The 21,440-nt window shown below is 41.2% G+C and overlaps 1 protein-coding gene across 9 annotated transcripts in view; it reads left to right on the top strand.

Moving 5' to 3' along the window:
• Positions 1-21,440, top strand: part of TJP1 (tight junction protein 1) — a gene marked incomplete at its 5' end in the record, with an annotated part of 307,681 nt that overhangs the window by 200,421 nt on the left and 85,820 nt on the right. For all 9 annotated transcript variants that reach the window (XM_084642446.1, XM_084642444.1, XM_084642443.1 and 6 more), the window contains one exon: positions 7,589-7,645. In XM_084642446.1, the coding sequence (XP_084498572.1) occupies positions 7,589-7,645 (57 nt within the window). The remainder of the gene's footprint in view (positions 1-7,588; positions 7,646-21,440) is intronic.

The raw sequence follows: 21,440 nt of genomic DNA, 5'->3' as shown, positions 1-21,440 counted from the left end.
TATTCCTTGAGTCAGAGACGTCAAAAATAGGATTCTAGGTCACAACAGAACTGTATCATGTTCGTAGGGGTGGAGGGGCAGAAGGAGAGGCCCCGAGATAGGACAGATTCTTCTGCTGGGCTAACAGTATAGTTGGATAGATTGACAATATTGCTGGGTGGGTTAAGGGAACCATTGCTGTGGCATGTAGTAGTTTAGATAGTTTAGTGTCCTTTTTCTTTTGTAGAGAAGCAAAGTGTGTGTTGTAAATGGCTTGTCTAGTTTAGTTTTTCCCCATGTTTATTCCCCCCCGCCCCCACTGTTCCTCAGAGGTTCCTGTTAACTGCTGGAAATGGCTCACCTTGATTATCACTACAAAAGGTTTTCCTCCCCCCCGCTTTCCTGCTGGTAATAGCTCGTCTTACGTGATCACTCTCCTTACAGTGTGTATGATAACACCCATTTTTGCATGTTCTGTGTGTATATAAATCTCCTCACTGTATTTTCCACTGAATGCATCCGATGAAGTGAGCTGTAGTTCACGAAAGCTTATGCTCAAATAAGTTGGTTAGTCTCTAAGGTGCCCCAGTACTCCTTTTCTTTTTGCGAATACAGACTAACACGGCTGCTACTCTGAAACCTGTCTTTATAGCCATAGCCAAGAAGATTGGGTTTCACAAAATACCTAGTAATTAGCAAAAGGTAAAGGATGGGAGGCCAGGAACTTGGATTAGAGGCTAAGCAGTATGTACAAAATGGATGAAATGAGCATAAGAAAAAATATTTTAACACATAGTGCAGCAACTTGATGTGATTACCACTCATGCAATGGAGTAAGATTCCTCTGCATGGTTGCTGAAAGATTCAGAGCAAAGTCATTTTCTACTGTATCCAGATTAGGCTGATGAGTTATAGTAAAACAAAATGTATATGAGTTCAGAGAATATAGTCTCTGGACTGTGTGGTGATAGTGTCTCACTCTCTGCCCACATACTCTCCATAGGCTGTTTGGCCTCAGCTAAGTTTCCCCAGCCATAGACTGGAGCAAACTTCAGTTCTTTTGTGAATGATGGTCCCTGAATTCCGCTGAGGGTTGTACACATGCACAATGCATCCAGAGCTGGAGAATTTGGAAGTAGCAGAGTCTGTTGGTTCACACTTGCGCCCTTGCTCTGCCTCATGGTTTCGTCCAAAGATAAAGGGTGGAGCAGACCAACTGCGCACTCAGTTCCTTCTCACTTCCATGTAGTCTGAGTTGGAGCTGCTAGTGTCCTCTTGTTTCTGATGCACTTTGGGGGGGGAAAACGGCACCTGTTTTTAGAGTTGTACATAATTCTTTTTGTTGTTTTTATTGTAGTTTTAGTGTTTAGTAATAGTTTTAGAAATTAAGAGACTTTGGGAACACTGTTTTCTGAGGTCCTCCCCCAGCACCCATTCCTGGATACTGGATTATGCCAAAGACGCCTGTGTTCAAGATCTGTGCCTCCTGCCCACGTTCATTCTCGGTCAGTTATGAGCACCAGTGCTGTCCTTACTACTTGGGAGAAGCCCACATTTTATCCAGGTGCAGTATCTGTCTCTCCTTCCCAAGCTGTACCCGGGAAGTTCAGGCTCTCCGCCTCAAGAAGTACCTCATGGCGGTTGCCATGAGACTACAGTCAGATTGAGGCTGGGGATCCTTCCATACATTGGCCTGAGAAACCCAGGACTATGCCTCTGACCACAGAGATGGAGTCCAGTTCCACCAGTACCAGTATTGTGGACCCCATGCCAGGGTCTAGTCATGAGATAAGGAAGCATGCACATAAACATGGCAGTAAGTCTTTCTCCAGGCCGAAGAAGAACAATGGGTCTTCCATGAGTTCCAGCGATGGACGAGCAGCACATTCCAAGGCTCATAAGAGGTCTCTCAGACTGGTGGATCCACCAGTGCTGTTCACTGAGCGTTGTATGCCTTCCAAGTTGTCACCCCCTAAGTCAAGGGAAGCATTGGTTCCGTAGTAGCCCTCCAGTTCTGCCTTTGGAGCGTGTGGTGCTAAGGAGGTTGGAGTCTGTGCTCAGGCCCTGTGAACTTTTTTGCTCTGGGGGAAATGAGATCCCCATGCTCTCCTACCCTGGATGTACCTCACTTGAATCGGGCTTCCACCCACTCTCCTATGGTTCATATGGTTCCGGTCATTGGAACTGGGCTCTGACTTAGCATCATTGGAGGACTTGAATGGAGCACAGGGGCTGCTTCTGCCGTACCGCTGATGTGACTACCCTCCTATTCCGCCAACTCAGTGGCAGTACCCTCCCTTTCCCCAACAGAGGTGCCACTGGTATCCCACTCTGTGGAGCCCTCCACAGCATCTGCCGGATCAGTCTTGTTGGCTGTACTGCGGATCCTGGCCTTAATATCCAGCTTCAGAGCCTTCCCGTTCAGCAAGAGAGGATTCATCCCTCCGCCCGCTTTGGGCATCCCCAAATAGGCATTCACAACCAGTTTTGGAGGATGAGCCACTTAGTCCAGCTTTGATGGTACCACCAGAATAGATGCTGCTGTGTTCTTGGTTCTTGGCTGTGTTCTTGGTCCCATCGCTGTTGGATGACATTTGTCAGTTCCAGGACCTCTCATGCAAGGTGGCTGAGGACCTCCGTGTTCCACTGGAGGAAGTACAGGGCAAACAGCATCAGGTTCTTGACATACTGCATGCCTCGGTACTGACCAGTGTTGCTCTACCAGTCAATGATGTCATTCTTCAACCAGCTCAAACTGTTTGGCACACCCCAGCCACTTGTGCATCCACTCCAAGGGGGAAGAGAAGAGGTACTATATATACCAGCGAAGGAGTCTGAGTTTCTGTTCTCTCACCCTGCACCTAGTTCCCTCATGATACAGACAGTGACAGAGGGGCCAAGCAGAAACGCCCATGCTCAATTCCGGCAGACAAGCAGTGGAAGCGACTGGATTTTCTGGAGCACAAGGTTTTCTCGTGGTCCAGTTTTGGTTTTCTAACTACCAGGTGGTATTGGCTAAATATGACTTTCTGAGTTACAGCAAATTGGAGGACTTTACAGACAAGCTTTCCCAGCAAGATTTTGCCAGTTTTCAGGCTATCTTGGAGAGCAAGCTGGTCGGGGAAACTTCATGCTCAATGGCCACGAGAGTTGTCATGTGGAGGAAATCATGGCTGCATTCATCTGATTTCCACAAGGAGCTACAGCGTATCAGAGTGGACCTCCCATTTGATGAGTCTCACCTGTTCAATCAGAAGACCGACATTTTCCTCCACTCTCTCAAAGATTCCAGAGCCACTCCATGTTCTCTGGGTATCTACACATCTGCATCCAAAGGAAAATTCTTCTGTCCGCCACCTGAACAACGGTTCAGAAGTCCGCACTTCTTCCAGCAACCCTACAAACCTCCTCACAAGCAGCAGAAGACTCACTGATCCTGTCCTCCAGGTATGTCGTCACAATCTTCAGCATCACATGCTCAATCCTCTCAGAAGCAATATTTCCGAGCGTACCTAAACTTTCCCCCAAACTCCTAAAACAACTGGTTTTCAACTTGAAAATGCAACAAGATTAATTTTTATGTTTTGCTGGAGTATTTAAGTATGTAGAACTGGTATGTAACTACTAAGTATTCTTACTATAAAACTGCTCATTCTTAATGTGAAAGATGCCACGTCAAGATTTTATAAAGCCATAACTTTTTAATCTTTTCTCAAACAACTTTTCTCATTGGGGGGGAAAAATCTAGTTCTAGTGTAATTTTTTTTCAACTGGTTTTTCTTTTTTTCTTTTTCTTTTTCTTTTTTTTTTTTTTTGGTGGTGATTTTTGTATTCATCACCTATGTTGTTTCATCAGAAGCTGACTTTGTCACTTCTCTTTAAAGGTGATTGGGGGGAAAAGCGTGTTTGGATAATAGTCTAGTTTTTGCACACAGTTATAACTACCTCAAGTACGGAAGTTAAGATTCAGCAGGTAATTATGAAACTATTTTGATATGTTGGTCATTCAAACTACTTCATTTGTTCAACTGCATGCATGCATGCATACCATGAATTTGCTAGGGCAATATTATATAATCTGGCCCTACCAAATTCATGGTCCATTTTGATCAATTTCATGGCCAGAGGGTTTTAGAATTGGTCAATTTCACGTTTTCAGATGTTTACGTCTGAAATTTCATGGTGTTGTAACTGTGGAGGTCCCAACCCAAAAGGTACCCAGAGATGGGTCTGATCCCTCCCACCCCCAAGAGCAGCCATGCAGGGGAAGGACAAGTCCTGTTCCTCTCCAGTCCCACTGGAACTCGCAGCTAGGAGCCTCCAGCTGGGGTCCTCTCAGCAGCATGGGAGAGATCAGATTTCACAGTCCGGGACACGTTTTTCACGGCCATGAAATTGATAGGGCTCTACATATATAGTAGGAAAGGGATTAGAAATTGTTCTCAAATGAAATGAATGAAGATTAACTACACAAATCTGTTGAATATTGAACATAATATTTCTTAATGTCTAGTCTCCTTTTTTTTATTTATTCTTAAATTGATGGAAATTTTTTTGTCAGTCTGAGGTGATGTAACGTAATGGGTAGCAGTGATTCTAAAGTTTAGTCAGAAGAGCTGGGACAAAAAGTTCTTCCAACTCAGTAATATTGCTGATGACCCAGGTAGTCAAGTAAGGACACAGCAAACCAGCTGATAGTGCCTGGGATTAACTTCAGTGTCTAATATTGCATATGCTTCTGTCCATGTCAGTTTTGTCATTCAATAAGATGGTGTTGCATTCTGATTGAATTGTCTTAATCTTGAGCATACTTTTTTGGCTTAGTTCATTATGGTATCTTTACCCAAGTGTATGGTGATTTATAGCTACACAGTTTTATTTGCCTGATTCTTGTAACATTATAGATTGTAACCTGAAGTGAAATACTGGAGTTTAATTTCTAATTACCATAAGGGATTAGATGCACCACTAAACAGTAGAAATCAGGCTGCCATTATTCAGAAAACATGAAACATATATGTTTTAAAACCCAGACAAGTACTTGACTACTATAAGAAGTTATGTAACATTTTGAGTTGTGTGTTCTGTTTACAACACTCATGTTCCACTTTATAAGGCACTTCAGCAGTTTCCTCATCTCCTGCTGTTGACTCCAATGTTAAGGCCCACAAAGACAGCAGTCAACCAGAAATATTAACAAATCATAATATAAATGAATGGGTTGTTGTTTTTCAACAAAATTGGATGAAGAAAGCTTAAAATTACTGGCACAGACAATTCTTCATTCGTTTGGCACGAGTATTCAGGCTAAAGAACTTTTTTGCGAAAACCAAGATTTTTAAGCTAGCCGAATAAGACCATTGAGAAATGAAAATAGCAAGTAACATTTGCTTATTGTATTACTTGCTTAACAAACAGATGGATTTTCTTTTGTTGCAAAGGTAACTTCCTTTTAGTATGTAAACAATCTCTCACTAGTGCTATATTCATGATAATGTATTCGGTATTTTTTAAGTGTTTGGCATAATTATACTATTAAATGCCATACTTTTGTTATGGGAACGAGTTAAAAAGCCATAATCTTTCTAATTCAAATCAGTTGCATAGTATGGAATAGAAAGGAAGTTGCAGTTTAGTAAAATACATTCTACTCTAAGAAAAATCAGTTCACTTTAGGAAACAGAATGTGCACTAGGAAAAAAGGAAAACAAGGCATTTTAGTGTCAAGTGTGAAGTAAGCTCCTTAGGGCCAGGCAAGGACCTTAGTGTTTACCTATAAAGTATTTTATATACCCGTAATACTCTGATGTAAGTTTTTAAGGTATTGAATGAGGGGATAAGTATACACGCTCTGTGTCTGGTGTTAGGATAAAGTTCTCAAAAGTAGTGCATGGTATTGGATATTATTTTCATGTAGCCATTTGTATATATCGCTGCACTGATGCTTAGTATTTGACATGGTGTGGTACAGTTAACTGCAGTGTTGTTAGGATTTTTGTGGTGGCTGCCAAGTTAAGACAGGTTTTATTTCTGGTTTTAGACCTGTTTTTATTGACATTTGTTTTGAGTGTGTTCACCTATTTTTATTCACTTTTGTTAAATAGATGTCTGATTTGTTTGCCTATAAAAGGTTCTAGACTGACTGGACGCTCCCTTTGAAAATAAAGACAGTTTTTCAGCAGGATAGGTGCCGCTCTCATATATTGCCTACTGACTTTCCTGCTCTTTCTCCAAAGCCCCTCCCTGGTCCTTACTGGCTGCTTTTTTCTCCCATCAATGTCTACTTCTTGTGGCACTCTCCGTAGACTTGCAAGTCTTTATTTCCAAGGCAAAAATGCAGGGCTTGTAAATGTTTTCATATTGCTACTCTCTAATCTTGTTCCCTTACATAGGTCCTTGTTTTGTTTTGCAGTGCTAGTGTTCAGATAAAAGAAGATTAGCATACATTGAACTGCAGAGTCAGTTAAATGTGACCTATATGCACGGTACAGTACAATAGCTCATGTACTATACTCCATAGCTAGGCATTCCTGATTAATGGTAATATATATGGGTATAATTAGAACAAAGAAATAAATGGTGGAATACTAACAAAACATGAAGTATTATCAGAAGCTAATAAATCAACGTTTGATTATAGCAGAACTAAAACTGGGCATTAGACCAGCATCACTCACTACTGCTCATTGAACAAATGAGAACCTACATAACAAACGTTTGTACGTTTTCTATTAAACTTAATTATAATTCCAAGGGTTGGAAACATTTGGAATTTCATCCTTTTGTTCAACTCCACAGACCTTACACTTCTCTCAATGTTTTCATTGTATTTCTGATCAAAGCTTGGTGATTTTAAAAGAAATTTAAATATAGTTTATAACATCTCCCTAACATTACTGGCGCAAAGAATAAACAATGAAATTATTTTAAAAATTAAATTAAAATCTCCTTTTGGGGCCTAATCCTGCAAATTGGGAATCAAGGCAGTTCAGAACCTCCTTGAAAGAGTAGTACTGCTATGTTCATTTGGTACTCAAATTCTTATTGAAATAACCCAAGAAAATAGGAAGTGACACTTAGGTTTTCTCTGTGATAAGGTAAAACCAAATGGGGGCCATCTATTAGATCTGTTAGGATTCTCTGATGATAAAGTGTTTGAATTTGAGTGGAAGGAAGGGTTTACTAAACACAGTGTTTGAAGTTGGATGTAATTTCTTTCTGTATTTTTCATTTTGGTTCTGAAAAGGCAAACTTCTGTGTTGGGGAAAGTGCAGTTAACATAAGCAAAAATTGCACAGCTGCTAGATGCACAATAGTACTAACTTAGTAATTGTATAAGCATTGAAAATTGTCATGCAACTAGTATGAGATGAATATAATGGGGAGTCCTTTTCCGAATGTTTCAGTTAGAAACACAGGAAGTTCCGTTGAGCTGTTTCCTGTCTTTATATTAAAAATCTGTTTTTCCTCAGCTTTAATACTCCCAATGAGTAGCTAACTATGAATATAAATTTGTCAATTTACAGTTGAGGTACTGCCCAGCTCATAAGAACGTCTATATATTGACACGAAAATCTAACTTTACTTTTTTTTTTTTTTTTTTAATCAGAGCACAACAATGGAAGAAACAGCTATATGGGAACAACACACAGTGACTCTTCACAGGGTAAGTTATTACAACAATTAATTCTGTATGCATAACTCAGGATACTGGCAGCTTTTGAAAACAATAGAAAAGAGCCAGATGTCAGGAAGCAAAAGAAAAGGAAACTGGTTTGTCACATTACTTTGTTTAAAATTAGAATTGTTGTAAATTCTCTGCTCAAACAGTAGTTATTGGTAAAACTTGCCAAGATGACAACTTTTTGCTGAGTCACTCTTGAGCTTGCCTAAGTTTTTTAGGTAACTTTTTTGTGCATATCCCCATGCAACTGAAAATTATGCTGAAGTGTATTTCATGCATTGCAAAGCTAAAAGAGTTTTAGCAGTATAACTGTGTAATTTAAACATAAAAATGTTAAATCTAAATAGAATAAAATTTCACAAATAAAAATTTCTGTTTGAAAATAGTTTCTACAAACCTGTACTTCTGAGACACATAATTTAACCGTGTTCTGACCAGAATTGGCTAGAAATTTTGTGTTTGAGGCCTCAGTCATCTGCTTGTGGTGACCTGTAGTAGGCAGAGATCACTTTTTTATAAATTGTCACACTGTCTGGAGTGGCTCACGTTTGAGTGTGCCTATCTCAGGGCAGACTGTCAGAAAACAGGACAGACACCCCAAGCTGGTGGTGTGTTCTATACTTCCGTTTCACCATGCCAGTGACAAATGTGATCTTCTGGATCACAATACCAGTCTTACCATGGAGTCACACACAGACCCCTTAGACTCTCCAGTCTATCTTGCCACCCAGACAAACTGGACTTTTATGATAAAAGGTCACTTAAACCAAAAATCACACCACATCAGGTTGCTCCCAGTTCCCAGAGACCAGTCACTTACTACTCTAGATCTTACACCAAAGAGAATGCTGGTAGCCAATTCCATACTAAACTAACTAAACATTTATTAGCTAAGAAAAGGAAATAACAGTTATTGAGAGGTTAAAGCAGGTAAAAATATATGTACAGGTGAGCCACAGTTTGTAATGCCAAATGTTGGCAGTGATGTAATAACCTGCCAGTTTCCCAAAAGTCTGTCTCTGGGGACCTCTGCTTAGCATCTGGTACACTTCCCTGTAAGAGTCCAGAGATCCAGGATCTTTCCTTGAATCCATACTTAGAGCTTCTTCAGAAAACGAGTGTCGCTATCCACATGGGCTTTTCCTATGATGTTGGAGAGCAGGGTGGATTTGATTTAAATCATGAGTTAAATCACTGGTCAAGAAGACTCGATTTAATTATGGATTTCTACATAAAAGTGCATTCTTGTTGGTTGTTACCAATCTGAAGATCCTGAATGTTCAGGCATGTTCCTTTCATCATCTTCAACACAACTTCCTCCTGAGAAGGAACACTTCTCATGATATTGTTTCATTGGGGCAACTAGGCCTTGCATTTCTTTGTTGCACTGTTTGCATTTTGCATGCATGCCTTTTCTTACCCATAAGTAGAGGAAGTTCATTAAAATATTCCCAAGCTGGGTCTCTTACGGCCTGCTGCCATTATGGGTTTTCCATTCTAGTGAGAGAATGGTATGGTAGATCTCAAATCAATGAAGGCTACACTCAGAAAGACCTCAAGACGTCTGGAATATGCTGCTTAAACAGTTTCACTTTTGTTTCTACTGCCTCTCCCTCCCTTCTCACATTTATCTGCAGACATCTTCTCCCTGTCCAGATCTATTCCACCCCCCAACTATCTTCTATTCATTGGATGTTTTGAAACTTTGCACTTTAGAGAGAGGTAAGGGATTGACTCTGTGTACACAAATTTGCAGAGGGACAATAGGAATGAGGTCTGTTATTTCTCATATATACACATTTTTGATGTTAAAAAGCGTGTTATCTCTGGAGTCACAAATCTACAGTTTGAGAACTGCAAAACTAAGCCTCTCTGATGGTATCTTCTACACTGAGCACTGAGTCCCGTTGGGTAGATAGAAAGATTAACCTAAATAATCTATACAGAAGCCCCTGGAACTCCATAAGATTGGGTTCCTAATCCATGAACTATTGGAACTCATTAACAAAAAATTTCTTAAACATTACATGAATATATTGTCTCATACTATAGAATTAGAATTTATAATCCCTATTCCATGATGACACATCTTTGAGCTATAATGTGTCTTAATTAAAACCATCTTTAGATAGGTTTTTTTCTCAAAAAGCATTTTATCAAAAAATCCGATTTAAATTAAAAAAAAGTCATTCATTTTTATCCTCCCTGATGGAGAGTAAGGAAGGCATTTTGAGTGTTTTGACCTCCGATCATCACACACAATCTTCTTAGCGCATGCGCAACATGCCTCAGGTGGCGCACGTGACCAGGATTCATCACTGAATTTGGTCTGCTGGTTGGATCATTGGCTTCCTTGGCTTGGGCTGGCTACTGTTGGGGAGTGCAATGTGAAGGCTGATCCATGCCGCCCCCCCCCCCCCCCAAACTGATCACTTGCTTTGAAATTAGCACTTTTCTGTTAAATTTCTTCATTACATTCCATAAGGCTTCTTCCTTGTTTGATAGGTTATTTAGCTACAGGCGTATACACAATGTAAATGTTTACTACTACATTATACACATAATTAACAAGTTCACACATGATTAATAACAAAATGACTTAATTCTATGTAATTTTTAAATTGATTGGACTTCAGTATCAATCAACGCACATTTTGATTACATCCTTTTAATGCTGTGACATTAAAAACAATTCACTAATGCAATATTTTATCTAATATCAGCTTTGATTATGTAGATCTTTCAAGTAAAAAAACAACTCCTCTTGAACCTTTCTCTAGCACTAATATGGTCTAATGGATTCCCACCATCCTGTACTAATAAAGGGTTTATAGTGCACCGTTTGCCCCACATGCATACTTTACAAGACATTGGGTTTGCCTCTGGAGAAAGTATGCATATTAGGATTACATGTATACTTCAGGCTGGCTGACTTTTGCTTCAGTCTGCTCTGCAGCTGAGAACTAATCCTCTTCCAAAGCAGCATCATAGTGTCAAGACTAGTTCTAAACTTTTGTTTCTTAAATTTGATTCCATTGTTACATTGCTGCTGATCTACAGAATGTGTTCTGAACCTCTGGGGGAAATTGTGAAGATGAAAGATGGAAAAGGACCTGAAGAACGTAGTTGTTAAAGTGGAAAAGATAGTGAAGTCAAGAAATAAAGAGAGGAGGACAGAAAGGGGCAATAGACACAGATTGATAAATTAGACTTGAGTGTAATAAGTTTAGGGGAAAAAATGTTAAAATTGGGAGTGTGTATGGATCATAGTACTGAAACCTGTTACCTTCCAAAATAGATGAATAAAATGATGATGAAATTGTTAGAGGGTGATACTAGCCCTTTAAGAGGGAAGAAGCCAGTGTGCCTGTGACTTATCAGCTAACCCCCAACTCGGCTTAAAAGAGGGCTCCTGGGCCCTAGAGCCAGGACAGACCTGATCAGTCAGAACCTTCTTAGAATATGGACTGAAGCAGTGTCTACATTACAAGTGCTATAGCAGCACAACAGCATAGATTCTTCCTACATCACCGGAAGGGTGATATCTAGGTCAACAGAAGAATGCTTCCTTTGACTTAGCTACATCTACACTAGAGGTTAGGTCAGCTTAATTATGTCACTTGCTGAAATACATTTTTTACACCCAATAGTGAAGTAGCTAGGTCAATGTAAATTATAAGGTAGACCAGGCCTGAGTCAGTCATGAAAAAGGCAGATCAGAGCTGCTTGAGAGTGAGATTGGCAGGTGAGAGCTGCCAGAGACTGGAAATAAGCTGTAGGTGGGTCCTGGGGAAAGGCTGAAGGCAGGAGATCAGGAAGAGGGGTTTGCCAGTTGACCACCCCAAGCCGGAGAGCCAGGGCTCAGAGGCTGAAGGCCAGAGAGCAGCAGCAAGAGTCATCTGCTGACTTACTTTATGACGGGGAGCCAAAGCTGAAGGCTGGAGAGAGCTTAAAGCCAGCGCAGAGGCTTACCATTTGAATCTCTGTGGAGAGTTGGAGCCAGGAGAGGGTGAACTCCCAGCACAGAAGTTGTGGGGTTTCCAACTAGGAAAAATTGGATTGCATTCCAGCAGGAGAGTACAAATGAAGAGCTCAGGTGTGGTGGATGCTGCCGGAGTGTGCTATGTGGGGCATATAGAGACTAGAAGATGTGGATTTTAAAGACTGTATACATTGGCTCTGAGAAAAAGACTGTTTTGGGACTTTTGTTATGGACTTTTTTGCAATAGATTTGTGTAATAAACTGAACCGAAAGAGGAGTGGTAAGGAGCAGAAAGAGCCTGGTGTGGAATTAGTGAGGACTCTGAAGGAGGGAAACTAATGCAGGTGCACTTGTTCAGCAGCAGCCCTACAGCTGGAGGTTGTCCCAGGAAGGGGCTGCCCTATGATACAGATATACGTATGTATGTGCCTCTTGATTACTAGTTCAAATATCGCTCAAGCTGGTAGTGACTGAAAGTTGTGAACGTCTGATATTTAGTGTGTGACGGGTTGCCACCCTCCCCCTCTGGGGTGCCACCTGATGCCACTGAGCCCGCCGGTTCTGCCAATCTGGGTCCCCTGACAATGAGATCAGCTCTGCATGGGAAGACTCAGCTCAGGAATTGATCAACACTCAAGTGCATGCCCCCTTCGGAACGTAAATCTAAAATTGTATTGTCTTGTACTGCACAGAAATCTGTACAGTGTGTGCTCATGAAATCTGCCCCCCCCCCAATGTGGAGGAAGATATGCACAGCTTTTTGCTTCCCTCCCACCCCCAGTTATGAACTCAACAAACTGGTTTCAGAATAATCAAAAACAAATTTATTAACTACACAAGAAAGATTTTAAGTGATTATAAGGGTTAGCAAACAGATCAAAGCAGATTACCTTAGTAAATAAACAAAAAACGCAAACTGAGTTTAACGCACTAGATAGGATATAAATTAGCAAATTCTAACCCTGAGTGATAAACTGGCTGGCAGATTCTTCAGGCACAAGTTGCCTTGGCCTTTCCAGGTTTTCATACAAAGGCTAAAGATCCTTCTAGTCTAGGACCACCACTTCCCACAGTTCAGTCCTTGTCCCTCAGGTGTTTCTAGGTATGTTGTTGCAGGGAGAGTGAGGTATCCTCATGATGCCATTTATCCCACTTTTATATCTTCTTCCCACTTGCTGGAAAGCTCTTTTGCTGTGACCTGCGTCAAACAGTTCCCATTGTGTAGGGCTGTCTCTGAGAGGTTTCTATTGTACACAGTTCCTGGGGTAATCCTTGCGCTTGTATGCATTTCCTCAGTAAGACCTTAACCTTTCGCCTTGTTCTTGGGCGTCTGGGTGAGGAGGCTATGGAACTTGGGGAGGAGGGCAGTGGGTTACACAGGGGCTGTAGCGGCGGTCTGTGCTCCTGCTGCCTTTCCTGCAGCTCAGCCATACGCTGGAGCATATGAGTTTGATCCTCTAGCATCCTCAGCATTGAATCCTGCCTCCTCTCATCATGCTGCCGCCACCTTTTCAGCTTCAGCCCTCTCTTCAGCCCGCCACTTCTCCTCCCGGTCATTTTGTGCTTTCCTGCACTCTGACATCGTCTGCCTCCATGCATTCGTCTGTGCTCTGTCAGTGTGGGAGGACAGCATGAGCTCAGAGAACATTTCATCACGAGTGCATTTTTTTCGCCTTCTAATCTTCGCTTGCCTCTGGGAAGGAGAAGATCCTGTGATCCTTGAAACACATGCAGCTGGTGGAGGAAAAAAGGGACAGTGGTATTTAAAAAGACCTATTTTATAGAACAATGGGTACACTCGTTAACAGCAAGGTTTACTGTGAAAATTACATACATAGCACATGTGCTTTCGTTACAAGGTTGCATTTTGCCTCCCCCCCACCGCGTGGCTAGCCCCCTCCCCGTGGCTAACAGCGCGGAACATTTCTGTTCAGCCACAGGCAAACAGCCCAGCAGGAACGGGCACCTCTGCATGTTTAAGAAAAGCACCCTATTTCAACCAGGTGACCACGAATGATTTCACTCTCCTGAGGATAACACAGAGAGATAAAGAACGGATGTTGTTTGAACGCCAGCAAGCATACACTGCAATGCTTTGTTGTACAGTGATTCCCGAGTATGTGCTACTGGCCTGGAGTGGTAAAGTGTCCTACCATGGTGGACGGAATAAGGCTGCCATCCCCAGAAACCTTTTGCAAAGGCTTTGGGAGTATATCCAGGAGAGCCACGAATGTGAGGGCAAATTAATCATTAAACATGCTTGCTTTTAAACCATGTATAGTATTTTAAAAGGAACACTCACTAGAAGTCCCTTCTCCGCCTGGCGGGTCTGGGAGGCAGCCTTGGGTGGGTTCGGGGGGTACTGGCTCCAGGTCCAGGGTGAGAAACTGTTCCTGGCTGTCGGGAAAAGCGGTTTTTCCGCTTGTTTGCTGTGAGCTATCTACAACCTCCTCCTCCTCATCATCATCTTCCTCGTCCCCAAAACCTGCTTCCGTGTTACCTCCATCTCCATTGAAGGAGTCAAACAAAACGGCTGGGGTAGTGGTGGTTGAACCCCCTAAAATGGCATGCAGATCATCTTAGAAGCGGCATGTTTGGGGCTCTGACCCGGAGCGGCCGTTCGCCTTTCTGGTTTTCTGGTAGGCTTGCCTCAGCTCCTTAAGTTTCACGTGGCACTGCTTCGGGTCCCTGTTATGGCCTCTGTCCTTCATGCCCTGGGAGATTTTGATAAATGTTTTGGCATTTCAAAAACTGGAACGGAGTTCTGATAGCACGGATTCCTCTTCCCCATACAGCGATCAGATCCCGTATCTCCCGTTTGGACCATGCTGGAGCTCTTTTGCGATTCTGGGACTCCATCATGGTCACCTCTGCTGATGAGCTCTGCATGGTCACCTGCAGCTTGCCATGCTGGCCAAACAGGAAATTGAAATTCAAAAGTTCGCAGTTCTTTTCCTGTCTACCTGGCTAGTGCATCTGAGTTGAGAGTGCTGTCCAGAGTGGTCACAATAGAGCACTCTGGGATAGCTCCCAGAGGCCAATACCGTCTAATTGCATCCACAGTACCCCAAATTTGACCCAGCAAGGCCGATTTCAGCGCTAATCCCCTTGTCGGGGGTGGAGTAAGGAAATTGATTTTGAGTCCTTTAAGTCGAAAAAAAGGGCTTCATCGTGTGGATGGGTGCAGGGTTAAATTGATTTAACGCTGCTAAATTCGACCTCAACTCCTAGTGTAGACCAGGGCTTAGAATGATACCTCAAGAGACCTACTTTGTACAAAACATATCCTAATTACATGACAGTGGTGAATATTGGGGTGTCAAGGTATTACAGAGTGGTCTAGCTTACATAATATGCATGACTCTTTTTGGCAGTCTTACCACAGAGTGAAAAATGGAATAGTCCACAAAGAATGAACTGTCTTTTCAGGCCTAGAGATGGATTTCTCTCAGAATGTTCCAGGTACATTAGCACAGCAATTTGATCAAGTTTGTGTTGTCACTTTCATTGCTGTGGATATGTAGGAGTTCATTTTCCAGTGCTCTCAGTCTATAACATTTCATTCAGTTCTTATTTCAAAAAATAAAACTATTCCAGGTAGTTGAATGTGATAAGGTAAGGTGATCTTTACTTCTTGGGGTTTGGGTCCAAATCCTGGTGAGGTTATGAGTGAATTCATATTTTAGATCATTCCCCATGAAACAAACCCATAGTGAGCTTCCTTCAGTTTTGTTGTCTGGGGCACTGTCAATAGCTATGAACATTAAAAAAAATACTGAGTGACATACAGGAAGGCAGTCATGCAGGGCAGAATGCTGTTTTTATGTGCCTCTGAATTTAGCTTTCACTATCAACCTCAGGGCAATGAAGTGCTGGTGCTGCCCTTCCTAAAGTTCTATTTATTTATCCAAAAGACCTGGAGGAGCTTTGCCTTTTTGGAAATGGCTCATTAATAGAGTGACAGCACTATACTAAATATATAAAACTTGATAATGTTCCTGCTTGATATCAAAGTGCCATTTTAGTAGGTGTTCATGCTTTCTACACAATGTTAAAGTTGTTGGACGCTTCGCATTTTCCAGAATGACATGTCTGTGGTTCTGTCCTGTGTGCTTACTGTTCTACCTGCTAAAAAGGTTTACTTCATCCACATGTTGAATAGTTGGTGGTCTTGTTGTCCTGCTGTAAACCACAAGGCTTAACACTGATAGCAAGAACTTAGCCTGTACTAAAAACCAAACACAAGCCCCTCCAATTATTAATGTAGGATTTTTGGTTTTGTTTAAAAATATTAAACTGGTCACTATTTGGGATGGAGATGTGAAGAAGAGGTAGCTTTTAGAAGGGTTTTTTTGTTGGTGGTGGTTGTTTACTTTCAAACTTTGTCAGCAACTCGGAAGCTATCAAGTAGGTGAGGTGGCTACCATATAACCTTACAATACAGGGATATAAGAAGCCAAATTTTTGACCTCTGTCACAGCCATCAATCTTCAGAGCACTAAAACAAACATGTAGGGGAAAAACACCTCCCCAGGAGTTATGGGGATATGGTTGCATGACTTCCTTGCCCCCTTAGTAGTTCCATGAGTCCAGACTATATAGACCTGCTGTAGAGTCCATCCATATAGTCTCTGATGTGTTGGGCTTCAAGATTCAAATTTCCCTTCACAGAAGTAAGGGACTAAAGGAGCCCCTCTGGAATTGGCTCATTCTGAAGCAGCTGAGAGCAGCAAGTTAGTAATGAATTACTCAAATGCAGCACAGAGGGAGGTGCTGCAGAGATGGGTCAAACTGGAGACACCCCCTTTCCACACTAGATTGGCTGCTCATTGTATGTCTCCGAGAAATATTTAGTCTGCTGGTACAGTTCCTCAGAATTGCTATGATTTTGTCCATATGCTTTCCTATAAGACCTGAAAGCTATTAATATGTGTATTATGGAGTAAAGCCAAGTAAGGCAGTGGAACAGACTGACTTCATAGTGTGGTTTAGCTTTATGTATCTTCATAATTCCATATGGACTTTGATAGTGGAGTTTGGTTTGGATACTTGGTAGTGACAAAAGATGGTTTGTTTATCTAAGTGGGCAACAGATGGGGCAGGGGAAAAATTTGCCAGTTTATTTTAAATTGATTCATATGACGTGTCCATCAGAGATACTTTTGTGGCCCCCCGCTATCGTAGTATCTGAGCTTTTTACAATCTTTAATGTATTTAACCTCGATGCCCTTCTTGACTGGGAGCAAATATCTTCATTTAGGTTGAGGTTCTTTAAAAACTACTGTAATTCTACTGATATTGTGGACTTCAAAAAGGAAAGACAGTGACTGACCAGGATCTTGTTGCTGCTAGCAGCTTTGCTGTGGACAATTTTTAGATACCATGTTTGTTACAGGAAATGATAGCACAGTTGTTTCCCAATCTGTTTTAGAAGTTACTTTGAGGGTGAGGCAATATTGTGAAGCATAAGTTTCCTAACATAAAATTTGTCTGAATCAGTCAGAGAACCATATTTAAATAAGGCTATAGCTAGCACAGTTTCAACTGTCTAAAACTTCCAAACGTACTTCTCAAACAGCAAAAAATATTTTTACTGTATAACACTGGATGGCACTATACCTTCTTAGTGATTAAGGACTTAGAACTACAGTGGGACCTGGCTAATTCACACTAGTGGCTGGAAAAACTGTTGTGAATTACAAAACTGCATAAGTTAGGAAATAAACACCAGAAAAACTCCACAAAAATGTATGATAGAATATACCGTAAGTACATTTTTTCTTTTCTAGTTTAGTTTTAATGTTGATGATCCTAGTAAAAGTAATGTGCATTGTAAAAAGAAATACTTAGTAATAAGAACCACTCAAGCATCTGCTATAATACGCAAGGAGAAAGCACCAGTACTTTGAGTTGTAAAGTGTGTGGTTCAGTGAAAGTTCAGAGTTCCTCAATGACTGAATTTCATTCATCAGTGCTTTAAGGCTCATATTTGTACCCTGCTGGTAATTGGCTTTATGGGGGAGAATTGCAATGACAAAGTCAGCATTCTAAAAATAACTTTACCTCCCTTCATAAAACACATTTTTTTCATAAAGTAATACATTTTATCAGGAGGCAGCCAGGTCTTAGGAATTCCACATTGCCAGTCTGAAAATCCACATCTCCTTTGTTACTTTGAAAATTTCTTACCTGCTCTTCGTCTGCTTCCCTACATTCATTCATGTATGTATGTATGTATGTATGTATGTACGGAATACTTCACCGGGGTGCAGAGGTTTAAGGATCTCTCTGGAGCGCCATTGACTTCACTGTGGCTCCACACAGACACATGAGTTTTACAAGGATTCAATGGTAGGGTTGGGGTCTTGGTTTGTATAGCGCTTAAATTATGTAAATGGCCTCTTATTATTTAATCATGACTAAGGCCAGTGTTTAAAGTGCAATTCATTTCTGAGAAATGACTGCAGAAATGACATTTTGGGGTTCTGCATTAGTCCCCCAGTGACTTCAATATCAAACCTGCTCAGTTTACAAATTTTTTTTTTCTGGATGCTACTCCTGCAAACTCAGCGGAAGTTATTTCTGGCACAGGCATCACCAACAGTAAATATTCTCCAGTGGGATTTAGTGAATGATTTATTTGCTGACATGCAAGCTAGGGCAAAATTCCTCTTACTGTCTCAGAGCTATTCTGACTCTGTGGCTTTTTCATGACTTAAAATGTACTAATTTAGTTTAGTCAACAAAGTCAGCAGGGAGTGGATTTAAGTAAGAAGGTGCCATTTTATACATAATTGCTTTTCAGAGCAGTACTATGCTTTAAAAAGTCAGAAGGTTTAAGTAGTAAATACTATATGGTAATACAGTGTACTAACTCTATACCAGGTTTCAGAGTTGCAGCCGTGTTAGTCTGTATTCGCAAAAAGAAAAGGAGTACTTGTGGCACCTTAGAGACTAACCAATTTATTTGAGCATAAGCTTTCGTGAGCTACAGCTCACTTCATTGGATGCATAAAATGGAAAGTACAATGAGGAGATTTTATATATACACACAGACCATGAAAAAATATACATTGTAAGGAGAGTGATCACTTAAGATGAGCTATTACCAACAGGAGAGTGGGGTTGGGGGAGAGAAAACCTTTTGAAGTGATAATCAAGGTGGGCCATTTCCAGCACATTTCCAGGAGTTAACAAGAATGTCTGAGGAACAGTGTGTGTGTGTGTGTGGGGGGGGGGGGGGGGGAAACAAGGGGAAATAGTTTCACTTAGTATAATGACTCAACCACTCCCAGTCTCTATTCAAGCCTAAGTTAATTGTATCCAATTTGCAAATTAATTCCAATTCAGCAGTCTCTCGTTGGAGTCTGTTTTCAAAGTTTTTTTGTTGAAGGATAGTCACTTTGAGATCAGAAATCGAGTGACCAGAGAGATTGAAGTGTTCTCCGACTGGTTTATGAATGTTATAATTCTTGACATCTGATTTGTGTCCATTTATTCTTCTATGTAGAGACTGTCCAGTTTGCCCAGTGTACATAGCAGAGGGGCATTGCTGGCACATGATGGCATCTATCATATTGGTAGATGTGCAGATGAACGAGCCTCTGATAGTGTGGCTGATGTGATTAGGCCCTATGATGATGTCCCCTGAATAGATATGTGGGCACAGTTGGCAACAGGCTTTGTTGCAAGGATAGGTTCCTGGGTTAGTGGTTCTGGTGTGTGGTTGCTGGTGAGTATTTGCTTCAGTGTGGGGGGCTGTCTGTAAGCAAGGACTGGCCTGTCTCCCAAGATTTGTGAGAGTGTTGGGTCATCCTTCAGGGTACGTTGTAGATCCTTGATGATGCATTGGAGAGGTTTTAGTTGGGGGCTGAAGGTCATGGCTAGTGGCGTTCTGTTATTTTCTATACTACCACTGTCTGCTGCTGAGCAGTTGTAGGCTATTAATTCAAACCATTTTTCCACATCAGGTAGAACAGGGGATTAGACCTGGGTCTCCCACATCCCGGGTGAGTGCCCTAAGAATTGGGTTGAAAGTTGTAAGATGGGCACCACAGGCCGTTTTGTGAATCTAGTCCTTTATTTCTATGTGAAGATGTGCCCATTAACTAAACAAATCAGTTAATTAATCATAAAACAAAATGCTTTGTTTGACCAGTAATTAATTTTTGTCAACTTTCTGATTTGCTGAAATTTTTCATGTTTTGTTTGACACAACCCGACTTGGAAAAAATAAAAAATTTCAGAACTGTCTGCCAACTGAAAACTCTGTTATTCTCCAACTCTGATAAGCATCCACTTTTTTCTGCTTATTCGCTAACAAAAATCAGAAATTGCATAATAGCCTTTCGATTCTCTTGCTGCTTTCATGTGGTGAGGTAGTATAGTGTCTGCACTTTGAACTCAAGTATAACTCAAATAATGACAATGGTTCAAGGCATTTTTAAAAAGATTGTTACAAGCCTGCAAGATACACTTGTTCTGTTTTCAGTATATTGCTGTAGATTTGTACTGAGCTTGTTTGAAAAGAGACAAAATGCTATTTTTAAGCAAATCTAATTGACAAGAACACTTGAAGTTTGGGGTGAAGCTCCACTGACGCAATCCTTATGAGATTCATTGAGGGGACATCTCCACCCCTGAACCTTCTGCTAATGCCCTTCCTATTGGAACTGTCAGCTCATCAGCATTACCTCTGACATTCCAAATTCTTCGGTTTATTTGGGGACCATACTCTCTCTGCTTTGAATCTCAGGTGACGAACTCTTGACGGACCATGACCTTTAGACTCACTGAGGAGCTCGTGAGTCCAGGTTGCAGTTAAATTTTGTGTAATTAAAACCTGTTCATATATTTCTCAGAGCACTTTTTTTCTCACCCCAGGTAATACTTTTGTTCTCAATCCATTGTGGGGAAGGGCTTGCTCATGCTTCCTGCGTCAAGCAGTAGTTTGCCTGTAGCCCAGATGCATCCATCATCAGATGCTTCTGTAGGCTGGCTGAAGTCTAGAGAAGACAAATTCTCTAAGCCAAATATAAAATCCCCAATATGGGTGGTCTTTAAAAGGCAACACAGTAAATTCACTTTTTCCCCAAGAAGAGGGGAGAGAACCTCAGTGAACTTGTTTGCAGGAAAACACAACTCAAAATGCCTCTGATTTTGCTTCCTATTTGGGGTCAAAGCATTTTTACTCCGAATAGCTGCAACCTAGGCATGTGAGTTCTAGTATTCTAATCTAGTTTTGGCATCAAACCTGATCCAGTTACTTCGAGTTCACCAATTCTAGAATCAGGAACAGATCATCTATCCATGTAAGAGGTCTGAGCGTGCTGGTGTGCAATACACTACTTTGCGGAACTCCAGTGTTGTTAGCTCTCAAGAGGTCTCTTATTGAATTTTGTTGGAAAGCCTTTTACAAGAGAAAGCTATGCTTTGAAATACAAAAGATCTTCTGCTTTGTCGTCTAAAAAAGAGTCTTTCTTTATTACACACCCTAACATAGTGGACTACTTGTTAGCTCATAAGAGGTCTGGGCTTGCCTTTTGATAGTTCATCTGGTAGTCATATCAGCTAATTCTCCCCCTACAGCGAGATCATCAGATTTTGTATATCCAGGAGCAAAGGAGGAGTTCTTATTGTTACTGCCCATCTTGTGAGTTTCTTCCATCTTGGAATTAAATTTTGTGCTCAAAGCTCATAGAGAATATTCCATTCTTTTTTACAGTTCATATGTGCAAGTCTCATTCCACTCTCTCCTCTCTCCTGGTCATGAAAAGTTCACAACCATTTTATCTC

Source organism: Lepidochelys olivacea (assembly GCF_965140295.1).
Source record: "Lepidochelys olivacea isolate rLepOli2 genome assembly, chromosome: 10".
NCBI classification, from domain to species: Eukaryota; Metazoa; Chordata; order Testudines; family Cheloniidae; genus Lepidochelys; species Lepidochelys olivacea.
Note: the sequence above shows the minus strand (reverse complement) of the source record. Positions and strands in the feature narration are given on the sequence as shown.